This window comes from Hemiscyllium ocellatum, chromosome 11 (assembly GCF_020745735.1).
Source record: "Hemiscyllium ocellatum isolate sHemOce1 chromosome 11, sHemOce1.pat.X.cur, whole genome shotgun sequence".
Taxonomy (NCBI): domain Eukaryota; kingdom Metazoa; phylum Chordata; class Chondrichthyes; order Orectolobiformes; family Hemiscylliidae; genus Hemiscyllium; species Hemiscyllium ocellatum.
Genome location: NC_083411.1, coordinates 57258210 through 57276408, shown reverse-complemented (window position 1 = coordinate 57276408; position 18199 = coordinate 57258210). Strand labels below are relative to the sequence as shown.

Here is an 18199-nt window from a genome sequence, read left to right as displayed (position 1 = left end):
ATCAACACTATTACTTTTCCGAATTTGCTGCGACTGTATCGATAAAATAAACATTCACCTTGTAACATAGGCACAGCCCTCCACACTGCAACAGGCCCAAGGCTGGCAAACTGACCAAAGGAACACTCCAAGAAAAACAATGGTATCCCAACAAGGGCCAGCATGACAGAATAGGGAATAAGGAATGCACCTGGAAAATAGCGGAAAGGATTTCAATTTTCAAGTGAAACTCCATGCTTACACTGTGTGGGGTGGATTAAAATTTACCCTGAAATCTCTACGAATGTCCAAATTCCCGTTTTGTGAATTTCACTCTCTAACACAATCAGATATCTTTTCAGGTCACTTTACACAGTCATGTTGTGACATTTCTTATACATTTGCGCTTGGTTTCCATCAATCCAATGGTGTGGGTTGTGAAGAGCCCTGATTTGAGCAGTTTTGATGATAATGTACAAACCTGAACACAGGGCCTGACTGAGGAGCCTGCTCTTCTGAGGATTTCACACATTGTGCAGTAAATATATCTGATGTGGATGGCTCATGCATTCTAAACAATATCAATTGAAAATACATTGCAAATTAATAAATGAACCATTTACTTTGGTTTATAAATAGCATATATTTGATGCATCACATTGCTAATTTTAAACTATTACCTTGACATATCTCTCTCTTCATAAGAAAATAGTAGTCAAACTTGTTAGCTGTGGGATTGAATTTACCAGTTCACATTGAAATTGTTTAACTCTGCATTATTTACTATATCATTTTTAGTGCAATAAACATTTGTTATTTACTGAACTACAATTTTCAGGATAAGTCAACAAATCGATCCATTTAGTTCTGCCTTTCTTACTCTCCGATATTTTTAATTTCTCTACCATACCTCCTCCGTTTTTGTAAGCCAGGTAAGGAAATCTCCAAACATTCCCAAAACCCACTGCATTACCAATCATTGAGAGCAGGTAATCAGTCTTCGAAGACCAGTTACCCCGTTCCACATTCTCATCACCCACAGCACCATGTTCATTGGCGGTATCCTGGGAGAAAGAATTGAAATGGCAAGCTCAGACATTAATCTTTCTCAGACTAGATCTCAAGTGAAATGTATAGTCACCACTCCCACAACTATCGGAAAATGGTGCAGTTCTCTATTTAGCAGCAATGTCTGTCAGGTTAGAAACAGCCAGATGTCCACAGAGAGTCTACAATTCACAACGACCAAAATCTACAAATCAACAGTATCTCAAATTGTCTTACATGGATTTTTACTGTTTTGTTTTGTTGAAATACTCACCGTATCCTGTGGAGGGTTTGGCCGATTGTCATTCAGTAAGAACCGAAATAAATGCCTTCGGTCCATTTTCAGACATCAATGAACTATTCTTCCACTTGCACAAGAATTGGAAGTAAAATGAGGACACTCCTTTTGGCCAAAAGTCCTTCAACTTCTCATGAATGGATTATTCTTGTTGAGTCAGAAGTCAGCCTCTTACTGTGTTTCATAACAGGTGTAACTCTACTTAGCTAATCATTCAATTTCCACACTAAACATTTCTATTGAGTTAAATGATTTGTTTTCAGAACAGTTACGATCAAAGGGCATTCATTCCCTGTCCTCAGGGTTTGGGCAAAGCGCTGGTTTTAAAAGGAATAGCTTCCAAGTGAATCCAAACCAAGTTGAACTTCAGCCAAAGAAAAGCTATCTAAGATTTCTTCTAAAAATGAACGGGTCTTCTCCCATATTAGAAATATAATTGTCATCCCCTGCTACCCGAGTTCATTTTACGTAATGAAATTTTAATTAGTTTTGAATGTGTGGCTGCAGTTTTGTAATCCCTATATAAGATGAAATGTACATGGATTTGGGAAAAACATGATTGCTTGTCCATTGATCTGGCAGTCTCACCTCTAACCAAATGTTTAAAGTTAGAAGATTATAAGAGAGAAGTAAATCTGTATTGCTTTCTTAGCATTCCATCATGAAATGTTATCGCCTAAATTATAACTATGCTTACTAAAGTGAGGTGTAATAGTTCTATAGTTGGAAAAGTTAAGTAACTATTAAATAGTATGGTTCCTACACTGTTGCCTCTGACTATCAGCAAGTCACCAATTGAAAGAGCAGCACATTAATATTCAAAAGTCTTCATCTGTATTGGAGTAGGTTATTGATAGGGTAAAGCAATATTCTGAATTGTATGATTAGATAGGGCTCTCTCAGTGTGAGATCCAGAGCTAATTACTGAAAAACTTCCATTGCTTTCAAATGTTATTTACTGATCAGCTTAGCCATCTGGCTGGATCATTAGAAGCTTTGCTAGGTGCATGATCTTTTGGCTGAATCACAAACACCAGTGGGTTTGGAAGAGTGATGATTGCATATAAAAATACAACAAAAAGTGTATTCTCTTGTGCAAAATGCAATGTGTCACCACATTCAGCGTCATCTTGAAAGACTGAGTTTAATGCAAAATTTTACTGCTTTTGAGTTCATCTTTCCCTCTTCTTCTTAATACCCTCCGCTCCTCCTCCATTCACTGCTTAACATCAGCCAGGGTCTTTGTAACGGGCTCCAGGGTCTTGTCATTGGGCTCTGATTTCTTAATTATGGACCCACCCCTGCCATTGCCACGTCTCCCACAAGCCTCTATGTCTGAGCTGGAGCCATGGGCCTGATCTCCTACCTACTGCTCTCCCTGCGAAGCTGCCACCAGTCATCGGGATCCTGGCTCAGGCCTCATCTGTGACCTCAGTGCTAGAGCCAGAGCCAGCCAAGGATCTGGGACTGCATGGGGCCCTGCCCCAACCGACTCCCATGCAGAAACAAAAAAAACACAGGAAGACCGATCACCATGGCAGCTGCAACCGCCATCAATCACCCGAAGGAGCTGTTCTCTCTTGCTGCTGCTGCTCCCTGTCTTTTGCACTGGTCCTCTGGCCCCTACACCCTCCTCTGTCTCTGACAAAAGTATAAAGGCCCATTTTCCTACAACTTTCAACTCTGAAGAAGCCTTGTACTGGACTCAACTAATTAACTCTGTTTATCTCTCTATTGATTCTGCCAGACCTTCTGTGTTCTGCAGCATTGTTTGTGTTTGTTTTAAGATATTATTCCTGCTTACTGGAGTAACTGACTCCCTGATCAATGTGGTGACACCAGCTCTTTTACACCCTCACCCATCTCCCCTATCTCACCTGAAGATTCTATAACCCAGAATATTGTGCTGACAATCATGTTCTTTCCTCAACCACAACCATCTCTGTGATAGCAATGATATTAGATCCTCATACATTAATAAACACGCACAACTCCTCTGCCTTACTCACAAGACTCCTTGCATTAAAAAATACCATCCATCTTTGCCACACTCCATTCTGCACTAACTTGAATATATTTGCACGAATTTCTGCATTGCAATGGTGGGTTCTTCAATACTTTTCAGTACATTAACCTTTACTGAACCTCCATTTAGTATCCCAGACCCCTGCAAAAATTAGTTTTAAATCCCACCATCACATTCAGCAATACCTTCAGAAAACCAGAACACTTGTACGTCCCACCTTCTCCAGAAATAAATGTGGTGATCCAACACTAATCTGTTCCGGATCGCAATGCACTCTGGAGCTTTCCTGACTTCTTGCCAGCCTCTTTCTGATTGGTCATAGAGTCATAGACTCATACAGCATGGAAACACTTTGGTTTAACCTGTCCATGCTGAACATAATCCCAAACTAAGTTAGTCTCACCTGCCTGGTCTTGGCTCATATCCCTCCAAACCTTTCCTATTCACGTATCCATCAAAATATCTTTTAAACGCTGTAATTGTACCCACATCCATCATTTCTCAGGAAGTCCACACACAAACTACTCTTGGTGTAAAAAAATTGCCTCATATCTTGTTCAAATCTCTCTCTTCTCACTGCTCACCTTAAAAATTGCCCGAAAAATCGACTCTCCTGCTCCTTGAATGCTGCCTGACCTGCTGCGCTTTTCCAGCAACACATTTTCAGCTCTGATCTCCAGCATCTGCAGTCCTCACTTTCTCCTTAAAAATGTCCCCCTAGTCTTGAAATTCCCCATCTTAGGGAAAAGACAACTACCATCAACTCTATCTATACCTCTCATTATTTTATAAACCTCTATCAGGTCACCTCTCAACCTCCTACGCTCCAGTGAAAAAACGTTTCAGCCTTTCTTTATAACTCAAACCTTCCATACCTGGCCACATCCTGGTAAATCCCTTCTGACCCCTCTCCTGCTTAATAATACCCTTCTCCTCTCTGACTGCACTTTCTTAAACCGTGATGGGGGTCAGGGATGGGAGCAACAATGAGAAAAGAGAAAAGGTTGAGAACTGATACAGAAGATAAAGGGAGAAAGTTCAATAAACAAGGCAGGCAAGAGCATGGCGGGCTATGAGGAAAAACAATGAATTAAACACATTTATTTCAACGCAAGAGGACTGACAGGTAAGGCAGATGTACGTAGGGTATGGATAGGAACATGGGACTGGGATATCATACCCTTTGCAGAAATTTGGCTGAGGGAGGATGATAACTGGCAGCTTAATGCTTGGCATGTTGATGCTATCGGAAGGATAAAAAGGTGCACAAGAGAGGTGAGGGAATGATGTTTTTGATTAGGGAATTCAACTTGTACTTAGACAGAATATTCCTGGGTGATTGTCTAGCTATATGGATGAACTAAAAATAAGAAAGGGGTGATCACTTTGATTGGATTGGATTATAAGCCCCCAACAATTGTCACAGTAATGGTCTGGTACAAGTTAGTTTGCCCTTGAGTTTTTTTTTAGAGAGGGGATAATTGGCCAGGCTCCATCGTGCCTGAACTTTGAATGGTTCACTGGGGCCTTGTTGTTTCCCCAAACAAATACTGCTTCAGATCAAAAGCTTGAAAGACCTTTTGAAAACTTGGTCTTGTCAAGGGGACGTGGCCAGCTCTCTAGCTGTTCAGTTCAGTACGGGAGGGAGTAGAGTCATGGGGGAAACTGGAAGCCTTCTCTCTATCCTTCTGCCCTTCTGATTTTGAACTGAATGCTGCCTGTGCCATTGTTTGCTGTTTGTGCTTAGGGATCTGTGTACTGGGATTGTTGCAAGAATTTTCAGAACAGCATCATTAGGTAGGGTTTGGATAGGATAAGTTATCGGGTATTCTGTTTTCTGTTCCTTGTAGTTCATTTTATAATTTTGCAAATAAATTTTGTTTGTTTAAAACCTGGCAGTTGACCAAGCTGATGTACTCCAGGAATATCCACTGTACACCTCATTAAACAAATAGCAAAGTTACAGTCAGACCTAGTCCATGACAGACTGGGGGCTTTTTGCGGGATTTAAACAGCGAGTGGTAGTTGCTAGTGTCTTTTATTTCGGGTGTTGATTTGGTTGGTTTAAACCGTGTTCGGATGGCAATGGCTCTTTCAATCACCAAGGAGTTCCTGGAGGTGGAAGAAGTGACCTCGGGGGTTTTGCAAAAGGCAGATAAGACCAAACTGCAGGAATTAATAGACAAGCTAGGGTTGAATTTACCTCCTAATGTGAGGAAAGATGAGATGAATTCAGCAGTAGCTCAGTATTCAAATTTGCTGGAAACACTATCAGGATCTGTAGAGATGGCAAGAATTCGATTGTAAATGAAGCAGCTTGAGTTAGAGGGGAGAGATAAGGAAAGGGCAGCAGAAATGAAACAGTTTGAATTACAATTAAAATCAGAAGAGAGAGAAAAAGCAAACACATTAAGGGCTTTAGCCACAGAGAAAGAAAGATAATGAAGAACTCTAGCAGAAGAGAAAGAAAAAGCAAAGAGATTGAACTTTAGAAATTGACACTTAAAAAGGGAAGTCAGCACAAAAGGATGGAGATGCAGGCTGAAGGTAGGTTTAGTGAGGAAGAGAGTGAGGATGAGCAAGCCCCTGGCAGTCAGAAGCCTAGTGAGAAACTGTTTAAGTATGTTCAAACAAGGCCTAAATTTAATGAGAAGAATGTGGAAGCCCTTGTCATTTCATTTGAAAAAGAATCTAAACAAATGCAATGGCCAGTCAGTGTGTGGGTTTTGTTGATCCAAACCAAACTTGTGGGTTGAGCTAGTGAGGAATTCACATCGCTATCAGAGCAGGTATCTGGGGAGTATGAGTAGGGAAAAGAATCAATCTTAAGCGCATATGAATTGGTACCAGAAAGCCTATAGACGTTTAAAGAATCTAAGGAGGAACCCTGGTCAAACTTATATTGAGTTTGAAAGAATTAAACAAAGTAATTTTGGTAGGTGGATACGAGCTTTAAAAATAGAACAAACTTACAATACCCTTAGAGAGACAATTATTTTGGAGGAGTTTAAAAATTCACTGCCTGACATAGTGCAAATTCATTTGGCAGCGCAGAGAGTTAAAAATGGCAAGCTTAGCAATTGAAGTGGCTGATGATTATGAGTTGGTCCATAAATCACGGTCTGACTTCCTGCATCAATTTCAATCCATGAGGGATAGAAGTTGGGGAAAAGAGAAATCCTCCTGTGGAAAGGGTGAGATAGATCTCAGTGAAGATCATAAGGAGACCTTATCACAGCGTAAAAAGGAAACCCCAGAAGGGGACGAAGAAGGTAAAAGCTCCAGTGTTTTTATTGCAATAAAGTAGATCACATGAAATCACAGTGTTGGTGGGCTAGGAAAAGCACAGGAAAGCCAGGCATGGGAAAGCAGGATAACCCTGGAAGTGTTGTTGGAGTGGTAACAGTGGGAGCTAGAAAGCTGCATCAGAGTGCACAAGCTGATCAGAGGTTGGTTAAGGAAGAAATGCCAGATCTGCTTTAAAAATATACCTGAAAAGGTAAAGTTTATTCATGTTAGAGTAGCAAGTAAAGAGGTTATAATATTAAGGGACACAGGATTCTCTCAGTCTGTGATGTTGAAGGATGTGGAGGAATATACTCCTGAAGGACTATTGCCAGAAAAGTTACTGGTAACAAGAGTTCATGGTGAGACAAAAAGTGCTCAATTATGTAAAATGATGCTAGAGTGACTAGAAAAGAGTGGAGAATGTGTATAGGAGTACTGGACAAAGTATCGGTTCCAGGAAAACAATTTGTCCTTGTGAATGATACAGCTGATTCACTGGTAGGTGTGCTGCCTACTGTAGTTGAAAGACCTGTGGATACTCAAGCAACTAAAGCACTGCAAGAATCTTACTTGGGAATCTTCCCTGTTTGTGTAGTAATGAGGTCACAGAGTCACCAGTTGAAGGAGGAGAGATCAAAGGGTACAGATAAGAAATCTGAAGTGGCATTAGCAGAGACTGTATTCGATCAGTTAGTTAAGATAAAACAGGAATAAATAAATAATCATGCAAATATCTTTACCTGTGCAAAACTCATTGAGGTTCAGCAGAAAGATGAAAACTTAAAGCAATTGTATCAAAAGGCATATACAGAGAAGGAGTCTGAATTTATCCCTGTGTGCTATTACCTGAAAAATGATGTCTTAATTAGGAAACAGAGACCATCACATATTCAAGCAGATGAGAAATGGGCAGAGATTCATCAAATTGTATTGCCAGTGGGGTATAGAAAGGAAATGTTGCAGGTGGCACATGAATCACCACTTGGAGGCCATTTAGAAGTGAGGAAAACACAAGCTAAAATACAAAGACATTTTTACTGGACTGCACAAGAATGTAGTTGAATTTTGCCAGCTATGTCATGCATGTCAAGTGATTGGAAAACCACCGATGGTAATAAAACCTGTAACTTTAATACCTATTCCAGATTTTGAGGAACTTTTTACCAGAGTCTTAATTGATTGAGTAGGTCCCCTACCACAAACAAAAAGTGGGAACCAATATTTGTTAACAATAATGTATACATCGACAAGATTTCAAGAGGCTGTTCCATTACACAATATCACAGCTAAAAGGATTGTAGAGGAATTACTCAAAGTTTTCACTAGATACAGACTACCAACAGAGATACAGTCAAATCAAGGGTCAAACTTCACATCCAAACTATTTAAGGAAGTTATGGACAGTTTAGACATAAAACAATTCAAATCTACTGCGTACCATCCAGAATCGCAGGAAGCGTTAGAAAGATGGCATTGAACACTAAAGACCATGTTGAGGGCTTATAGTCAGGATTATCCAGATGATTGGAATAAGGGAATTTGGTTGTTCTTTTTATGATCAGAGATGTACCAAATGAATCCACCTAATTCAGTCTATTTGAATTAGTTTTTGGACATGAAGTGAGAGGACCACTAAAATTGATTAAGGAGAAATTAATATGTCAGAATTCAGAGACCACCCATTTGGACTTTGTGTCAAATTTTAGAGAATGATTAAATTGAGCTAGGGAGTTGACTCAACAGCATTTAAAAGTACCACAGCTCACAATGACTCAGCAAGTGGAATAAGAAATCAAAATATTGCTATTTTGCTATCAGGGATAAGGTATTGTGGTACTTCCAGTAATAGGTGAACCTTTAAAAGCAGGATTTAGTGGATCTTATAAAATCGAAAGGACATTGAGTGAGGTAAACTACTTGATATGGACCCCAGACTGGAAGAAATCTCACAGAGTGTGTCTTGTGGGATACTCAAAAGATATTTTGACAGGGAAGGAAAGCAAGAGAAGGTGTTAATGATTACAGCACAGAAGGAAGAGCCAAGTTCAGAGGCTTCTGAATTGGACATTCCTCAAATTAAATGGGACAATGAGGAAGTTGTCAAAAATTGGGATAAATGATTGGGTTATCTTCCTGAGAAAAATTGAAATTACCTGAAAGAGCATTACTATCACATGGGGAGATATGAGGAAATAACCTGGGAAGTATTAGCCTAATGGTGCATGATGCAGAGATAGGAGAGGCTATTCCGATTAAGCAACAAGTCCCCAGATGTAAATAAGGAGGACATCACAGTGTCGGCAAGGCTGCGTTTGTCCTGTCTGGTGCTTAGGTTGATGTCGGATGTTTTGTTTGCTCTCAAAATAGGTAAGAATCAATTATGTCCTTTCGTGAAGGACATTAGTAAACCAAATGCATTTTAATGACAATCACCAGTGGTTACATATTCACTATTAGACTTCTCTATTTCTCTTTTCTCCTTCTCAACATATCTTCACACCGACTGGTTCAGCCAAGCTTCTGTTCTTCTACTGTGTAATTTGTCGTGAGGTTTGGTGTAAGATTTTACTTTATGACACTTCTTGGGAGTACAGTGGGATATAATATAGCAGTAGAGGCACTGTATTACTAAAAGTTGCTGTAAAGTAGGAGTCTGAGAGGTTGTCACAGAAACTGTTTCCTGATCTTTCAAACATTTCCTCACCTGCCACAAGGTGGGGCTCTCAGCTTGGACAACTCTCACCACGGCTATTATGGGTACCCACATAATACACAAGATGATCATACACCAGCCCAGCGCTATTGACCAGACAGAGTATTCAACTGGTCCATATGTTGGAAGGGCAAATGTTGTTAAGGACCAGACTAAGATTGCCTGAATGAAATAAACACAGAAAGTAAAATCAGTAACATGATGAAAGGGACTTACTGTACATTTTTACATTCAGCTTAAATCACTCAAAGATGTAACATCTCCTTACGGTTAAAATGCACGGAGAGATCAGAATCCAACAAGCTCTCCACCAGAGCCAGAAAAGCCAATTCCTTTTCCCAATCATCATCTCAATGTCCTTGATGAATCTGTTTATCCCTGTGAATGGCAAGGAAGCAGAGAGACACCATCACTCGCGCTGTCCTGTCTTCAGGGCAGCTTGTTTTCTGTTGAAGTTCATCTTGTACAGGTGGCATTGATGAACAGGTTAAACAGAGAAAGGATTGCTGAAGATTTCAAATTGGATGAACAGAGTGTTCCTTATCACCAAATCGATTATCTGTACTCCAAGATTTAAAGGTCTTGAAGGAACTCTCACACTGTTTCGAGAAGACAAGTGTTCAAGGTGAATGGGAGATGAAGTGAGGTGGCAGGTTGAGGCCAAAGGTGCCAATGAGTGGGGATTGATGATGTGGTGAAGTCATGTTGGTTGTGGAGCAGGGTTGTGGAAGATTTGGATCTGGTCAGGTATGGAGTTGGGAGTGTTTGATAGTGGAGATGAGAGGTGTGTGTTGTCTGGAATAGAGAGTGGTGGGTGGTCACATGCCCATGGGAAGTGATGTCACAGGTGAATGACTTGGTGGGAGACTGTTAATGTTATTCATTGTCAGGTCAACGTGAATGATTGAGGGAGTCATTTTTATAATGAGAGCAGATTTTAATCCTTCTAACATTTCCTGGGTAATTATAAGTCAGTCAGAACTTTCTGAAGTCTCTGTCTCTAGCTCAGAGTTGGAACTTATTCAGAGGATTTTTGACACTGGGTATTTCCATGAGTATCATACATTCCCAGGCAATTCCCATATAGCCAGTGTGTTGGGACATCTGCCTGATCCTGGTGTACAGCTTCCAGCCAATGGTCTCCCAAAATCTGGAAATGTAAAATGTCGGCTAAGAAATTGCATTCATCACTTTAGAATTGATGAGCCTGATCTTTGTGTGAACAATAGTTAAGGGAGTGGAAACAATGGCTAATGTTAATTCCTGTAAACAGGTAATCAGTAAATAGTATTCCCTTGGCTGTATTCTTAGGGCACCATAAGGGCAAGAAAATGATCAAGAAACTTGTCCAATGGAATGAATGGATATGGATAGCACAGATAAAAGACATTGGAGTGTTGACTGACCATGATGGTATTAAATAGGGGAACAGGTTTGATGGACTGAATGGCCTACTCTTATTCCTGTGTCCCAAGATAAAGGATCAGGAAGCATATTAATGTTCCTAATCTCTATGATGATCAAGACACTCACAGGAACAATCTCATTAAGGGAATCTCCTGATTCTGTAGGATCATCATTGTGGTCAGGGAAGTGAGAAGTCTTGAAACAATGTTAAGAATCTACCCATGTGATGCTTCTGTTATGAAGGTGGAAGGGAATATTTTGCGGGTTTTGAAACAGTCAGAATGGACAAAGAACACAACTGTATAGAAATAGGCCTATCGGCCCTCTAAGCCTGCGCTTATACATTTTGCTCTTCCATAATAAAACTGTCCTCACGAACAGGATCTGTATCCCTCTATTCCCTTCCTATGCATGTATTTGTCCAGGTGCTTCTTGAATGCTGCTATTGTGTCTACTTCCACCATCTCCTCTAGCAGGCGTGTTCCAGGCACTCACCACCCTTTGTGTGAAAAACATGCCTTGTAGATCACTTCGAAACATCCCCCCACACCTTGAAAGTGTGTCCCCTAGTAATTGATCCCTCCACCCTGGGAAAAAAACCTCTTACCTTCCACTCAATCCATGCCATCACAATCTTCTAAACTTCTATCAAGTCACCCCTCAACCTTTCATATTCCAATGAAAACAAACCCAGTCTGTCTAAATGTTCTTCATAGCTAAAATCCCCATACCCTGCAACATCCTGGTAAACGTTTCCTAAGCATCCACATCCATCTGCTACTGTGGTGACCAGAACTGTATGTAATACACCAAGTGTGACTTAACTAAAGTTCCATAAAGCTGCAGCATAATTTGCCTACCCTTACAATCAATGCCACTTCCAATGAAGGCAAGTATGCCACAGGTTAATTGGATTGGAAGGATTCAGTTGCTGTGGGGTAGTTATCAAGTGAGGGCATGATTGAATAGTCAATCAGTTTCTAAATTTTGCTTTTCACTGTGGGACATGCATGATGTTGTTCACCTGTTATATCTGTATCATAGCCTTGTGATTTTGAAACATAGTTCAATAAAATTAGTTCATGAATTTTATAATCCTAAACTTTTGCCTCTGTCATTATTCATTTGACTCAAGTCTAAATCCTCACTAACTGTTCAAACCCTATAGTTATCTGCACAATATCCAGTGTAGATTTTGTAGTGTTCTCTGAAGAGGTGAAAGTATTCTCATAAATACATTTCAATTGTAATTATTTTTTTTTCCAGTCATACCCACCATAGATCCAGCTGAGACCAATGAGTTCCAACAGAGCAACTACAATGAGAATCCATCCAGTACAGAAATAATCCATTAAATGAAATGGAAAATTAGAAAGCATTAAATGGAAAAAAAAACATAACATTCAAATCTTTAAAATAGACATTAAAAGGATTTAAGAATTTATCTTTTCTCAACCGCAAAATACCCTGTTTGCTCGATTTATTCTCATTCCTTGAAGGGCTGGAATTAGTTGTGTTCCATTTTTCTTTTTTGAAATAAACAATCAATTTTGCATGTAGCAGCACGGTGGCTCAGTGGTTAGCAGTGCTGCCTCACAATGCCAGGAATGCAAGTCTGATTCCACCCTTGGGTGACTGTCTGTGTGGAGTTTAGAAGTTCTCCCCATGTCTGTGTGGGTTTACTCCAGGTGCTCTGGTTTCCTCCCACAGTCCAAAGATATGTGGATTAGGTGGATTGGCCATGCTAAATTGTTCATCGTGTCCAGGGATGCAAAGGCTAGGCGGATTAACCATGGGGAACGCAGGGTTGTAGGGTAGAGGATGGTTCTGGGTGCGCAGCTCTTCAGAGGATCAATGCAGACTTGATGGGCTAAATGGTATTTCCACACTGCAGAGAGTCTATGATTCTGTCCAGATGTGATCTCGGTCAGGTGCAACACCTCTCTGGATTTATATATTATGATCTTTCCATGCCTTTCAATATTTTATTTTAACTTCCTGGAAACATTGTACTAATGATATTTATGAAATGTTCACAAAAGTCCTCTAGATATCTCCCCTTCCCATGACCTCTACTACATTCTCAGATGACACATATTCCTCATCAACTTTCTCTCTGCTCAAATTGCAATCGTCTTTATTAAATTAAATCTGCAACATTAGTCAAAATATTTTCTTTTTATTACTGCGATCGTGGGAATTAAAGGCAGCAATAAATATAGAGACCACAGCTTTATCCTGGATGAGGAAGGTCATCACTCCATCTTCATACAGACGTTAATAATTGGTGAACACCCTGATATTGCAACATCTGATTGCTTCATCAATGATTTCTAGATTTTAGCCTCCACTGCTCAATGCAGAAATTAGTGCTGTGTATCAATCATTCTTCATGTGTTGCAGAATTCCAGACATAAATTCTCAAATTGCTTTTCCTCATTTTAAACCAAGCTCTCTAATCTCATAAATTTAATATTCTGAGTAAAATCACATTCTATAACAGCATAAGATCACCTCTCAAAATGAACTGGTCTGCAGCCTGAAAAGTACAATTTCTTGAATCTTTCCTCATAACTCAAAACCCCAATTCTCGGGGTCAGTCTTGTGGCTCCTAGCATTACAGTCTCCAGTATCCATGTGTCTGTCTGTCTTGTTGGGAAGAACTGGACGCAGTAGTTAAGGTAAGGTCTGACCACAGTGCTGTAAAGTTTGATGACCATTCCTTCTGATTTCTATTCTACAGTTTTGTGATCCAATTGATGAGGCTAATGGAATTTGTGAAACACAGAAAGCATGACACAACCCAAGAGAACGCAGCCTGTTTAATTGACTCACCAAGGAACACCTTCAACATTCACCACTTTGGCAAGTGTCCTGCAAGAGCACTTTCCAAAACTGCATTCCCCACAACCAAGCTAAAGCAGGCACCAGGCAGAAAAGAAAGTTGATTTACAAAGCAAAGAATTTCAGGTGCTGGAAGGTTGAGATGGAAATCAGGAAATTCTAGAATTATTCAACAGGGCAGACAGATTCAACAGGGAGATGAATAAGATTAACATTTCAGCTCAACGATGATCCTTCAGGAAGGAATTGGAAATCTTCATCAAGGGACAAGGGTACTGAGGGTGGAGAGTTGGAAATGGATTTTGCAAAGCAAGTCGGTGGGAATCCACATTTTGTTTATAAAGACATGCATAAAATGGTGGGAAGGAAAGAAGGGAGGGTGTTGTTTTCAGGGGGCAACTTGGGGGCACTCCAATTACTCATAGCATCATGCTCAACTGCTCTGCAAAATCCATCCCAACCAAAGATTTCCAAACCTTCCTCGATCCAATATCCAGGATTTATAGCTTCCTTGGTCCCACATGTGGCCTTGCCTGCAGTACCAGCAGTGCCCACCACTGAGCTTGTGGCACTGCTGACACTGGTGGAATGGCTGGTCAATCGGATACTCTTGCTAAGGATGGCACCTCTTCCTGCTGGTGATTGGCATGAGCCCCATTATTAGGAAATTTATTCTGCCCACTGCACTGTAAGGCTGCAGGGAATGGATAAATCACGTCCTGTTGACTGTCTTCTTAGCCAGCAATACTCACATTCCACAAACAAACAAGAGAAAGAGTCACAGAATCATAGATTGTTACAGTACAGAAGGTGGCCATTCAGCCCATTATGTCCACACTGCTTCCCAGCAAGCATTATGACTCCTGCCACACACCCCTTCCTCACACCTTTTTTCCAATTAAATAATCACCAATAGCTCAATTGACTCACCATCACATTTCAAAGCTGTGCACTCCAGACCTGAACGTGAAAAAGATCTTCTTCATTACATTTGCAAATCGCTTTAAATCTGAGCCATCTCATTCTCGATCCTTTCACAAAGGGGAACAGTTTCTCCCTATCTTCTCTATTCAGACCTCATATGAGTTTGGCAATGTCTGTCACAACTTCTCTTGACCCCTCCTCTCCTCTCTAAGGAGAATGACCCAATCTGTCCAATGTATTCTCATACATTAAGTTTCTCATTTTGGAATCATTTTTGTCGATCTCTTCTGCATTCTTCCAAAGTGTTCACATCCTTCCAATATTGTAGCATTCACAACAGTGCTCAGCACTCCTGGTGAGGATTAACAAATTTCTTATACAAGTTCAACATAACCTTCTTGCTATTATACCCTAATAACTCTATTATTAAAGCCCAGGATACCATATGCTTTAGTAACTGCTCTCTCTACATGTCTTGCTATCTTCAATGATCTGTGAAAATCTGCCCAGACCCCTACTGCACTTCTTAAGTACTGCACCCCTGACGTTACAAATGTTTTCTCTCCCCAAAATGGATCGTCTCAAACTTCTTGCATTGAGCTTTACCTGGAAGCTACCTGCTCACTCCACCAACATGTCTGTGAACTTGTGGACTTTTCAACTCTCTTGCTTAGAGTTTACAATCCTTCCAAGGTTCATGTCATCTCCAAACTTTGAAACTGTCCCTTACAAGACAAGGTCTATACCCTGCAAATAAAGCAGGAAAAGCAGGGCTCCCACGACTGATGTAAAACAAGGAACTATGGATGTTGGACATCTGAATCAAAAACACAAACAGAAATTGCTGGTGAAACCTAGCAGCTACGGTACATCTCTGGTGAGAAAGTGGAGTTACCATTTCTCGATGATGAGTCACTGGACTTGAAACATTAACTCTGCTTTCTCCCTACACATGCTGCCAGACTTTCTGGGTTTCACCAGCAATTTCTGTTTTTGTTCCAATCCCGATCTCTGGAGAACTCCATTACAAGCCTTCCTACAACCCAAAAAATATTTGGTGATCACTATTCTCCATTTTCTTTCACTCAGCCAATTTTGTATCCAGACTGCTATTATCTCCTTTATACCATGAGCTATAACTTTCTTCATAAGTCTGCTGTGTAACATTGCTTAAAGTGAGTTTTGAAAGTTCATGTACACCACATCAATGACATTACCCTCATCGATCCTTTCTATTACCTCTTCAAGAATTGTCAGCCATGATTTGCCTTTTAGAAATCCACGCTGACTGTTCCGAATTAACCCACATATTTATCTATGCCTCAACTGATTCTGTCATTAATATTTGTTTCCAGATTTTTATCCATCACTGAAGTTAAACTGAATTGTCTGTCATTGCTGGGCTTACCTTCACAGGTTTTTTTTTACAAATAAAGGCGTAACGTCTGCAATTATCTAACCAGTCAGCACCTCCCCTGAGTTTAGGGAAGGCTGGAAAATTATGGTCAGTGGTGCTTTAATTTCTACACTTGCTTCCCTAAATGTTCTTGGATGCATGACACCTGCTTCTGGACCTTGTCAATTTAAATATTGATTGCCTACTCAAAACTTCTTCCTGGTGAATATTGATCTTTATCGTGATAGACCTTCCTCCTCCATTACTATAACTGGTGTCGCTTCCATCTCCTTGGTAAAGACAGATGCAAGATATTCAGTTAACCCCTTAGTTATGTCTCTTGTCTCCATATTTCCTATATTTCAACTTGTGGGCCAAGTGCTGGAAAGTGAGATTAATGTAGAATTAATATAATTTTGGTTGTACAGACTTGAGGGCCAAAGGTCCTCTTCTGTACTATAGGATTCTATGATTCACTGTGTAAACCGCCTTTTTTACCCTAATTGACTCAACTCCTCATTTTGCTATTAATGTGCCTATAGAAGACTTTGGAATTCCTTGATATGTTTGGCTGACAGTGCTTTCTCATCAGTTAGTACATTTGGCTGGACAGCTGTCTTGAAATGCTGAGAGATGTCAGAGGTGCGTTTCAATTCCTGCACCAGCTGAAGATACCATGAAGTATCAACCTCTCCCCTTCCCTGAGGTGTGGTGATTCTCACATTAAACCATCACTCGTCGTCTCTCTGTGGCCCAGTAGACCCATGGTGGCTTTACCTCTGACCTTAATCTTCTTATTAAACCCCCTTCACTTCTCCAATATGCTTTTCACTTCCCCTTTGAACCTTAGTGTTCTGCTTGAAGTTTTTGTCTTGACACTCATCATAACCTCACTTTTTCTTCTTCATTTTGTATTCTATCTCCTTTGTTCATCCTCAGAGCTCTGCATTTGTTTGTTCTCCTTTTGCTTTTTGAGGGAACATACCTTGATTGTACCTGAATCATGTCTATTTTAAACATAGCCCTTTGTTCAGTGACTGTTTTTCCCACCATAATTTTGTTCCTGTCTCTCTGGCTCAGCTCCATTCTTTGCCCATTGAAGTCAGCTCTCCTCCAGTTCATTCTTCTTATTCTGGACTGCCAATTATCCATTTTTATCACCACCCCTGGTCCAAAACCAAACCAGCAGTGAGGTTCTAAATGCTGGGAGCTTATTTAGACTGAACTTAATTCTTTGTGATTTATGAAACAGTGTCTCATTTTACTGAGTATCCTTGTCTAGAGAGGGTTGATTGCTCATGTGGAAACATAGCAAATGACTAAGCTATAACTTACCTGTGTTACAAACAGAAGGCCAAGGAAATAAAATAACAAACAAAGACCAGCTGTCAGATAAAGACGCTTTGGCCTAAGGAACTCAGGAAACTGGTCCAGCAGGCTTGTTATTACTGTTTCTATTGAAAACAAGAGTTATCAGTGATTAATTAATGATTTATACCAAGTCTTAGATAAATCCACCACCAGAGAAATGGCAGCCAAGAGGACTGAAGGAGCCAATGGGGAGAGATTTCTCTGTCTATGGGCAGAATTGTATAAGAGCAATGTTTGGAAAATGGAGGCTTGCTAATGTCTCCTGAAAGTAACTCACCATCTCAGGGTGGGTGATAGAAGATTCTGAGATGTGGGCTATAGGCTGTGATTCAGTGGGAACGACAATATTAGACATTTGGTTCAACAATGTGTGGGAGAACTCTCTCAGATTGTATTGCAGAAGAGTTTGCAACACTGATTGGGAAGATTGTACCTTTGCTGTTTCTGATGCCAGGCAGTTCATCTGGTTTATTTTACCTATCGGAGCAATGAGCCACAACTGAGTGGCTTGCCACTTTATTTCAGAGAGGCTTGTTGTTTCATGCCTCACAATTAATATGTTACCACGTCACTGTGGGGCAGCAAGGTTGCTCAGTGGTTAGCATTGCTGCCTCACAGTGCCAGGGACCCAGGTTCAATTCCAGCCTTGGGTGCCTGTCTGTGTGGAATGAGTGTGGGTTGTGATGTCTGCATGGGTTTCCTCCGGATGCTTGGTTTCCTCCCACAATCCAAGGATGTGCAAATTAGGTGAATTGGCCATGCTAAAATGCCTGTAGTATTAGGTGCATTAGTCAGGAGTAAACGTAAGAGAATGGGTCTGGGTGGGTTACTCTTCGGAGGGTCGGTGTGTACCTGTTGGGCCAAAGGGTCTGTTTCCACACAGTAGGGAATCTTATCTAATATAAT

At 40.5% G+C, this 18199-nt stretch overlaps 2 protein-coding genes across 2 annotated transcripts in view; both read right to left on the bottom strand.

The window, feature by feature from the left end:
• The window catches only part of LOC132820017 (sodium- and chloride-dependent neutral and basic amino acid transporter B(0+)-like), a 51171-nt gene extending 50161 nt beyond the window's left edge, over nt 1-1010 (bottom strand). The window contains exons 1-2 of the mRNA XM_060831943.1: nt 890-1010; nt 59-190 (exon numbers count right to left, since the gene is read on the bottom strand). Of these exons, the coding sequence (XP_060687926.1) occupies nt 59-190; nt 890-959 (202 nt within the window). The 5' untranslated portion in view covers nt 960-1010. The remainder of the gene's footprint in view (nt 1-58; nt 191-889) is intronic.
• A 19-nt stretch (nt 1011-1029) lies between these two features.
• Nucleotides 1030-18199, bottom strand: part of LOC132820015 (sodium- and chloride-dependent neutral and basic amino acid transporter B(0+)-like) — a 113357-nt gene continuing 96187 nt past the window's right edge. The window contains exons 13-14 of the mRNA XM_060831942.1: nt 14079-14234; nt 1030-1043 (exon numbers count right to left, since the gene is read on the bottom strand). Coding sequence (XP_060687925.1) covers nt 1030-1043; nt 14079-14234 — 170 coding nt within the window. The remainder of the gene's footprint in view (nt 1044-14078; nt 14235-18199) is intronic.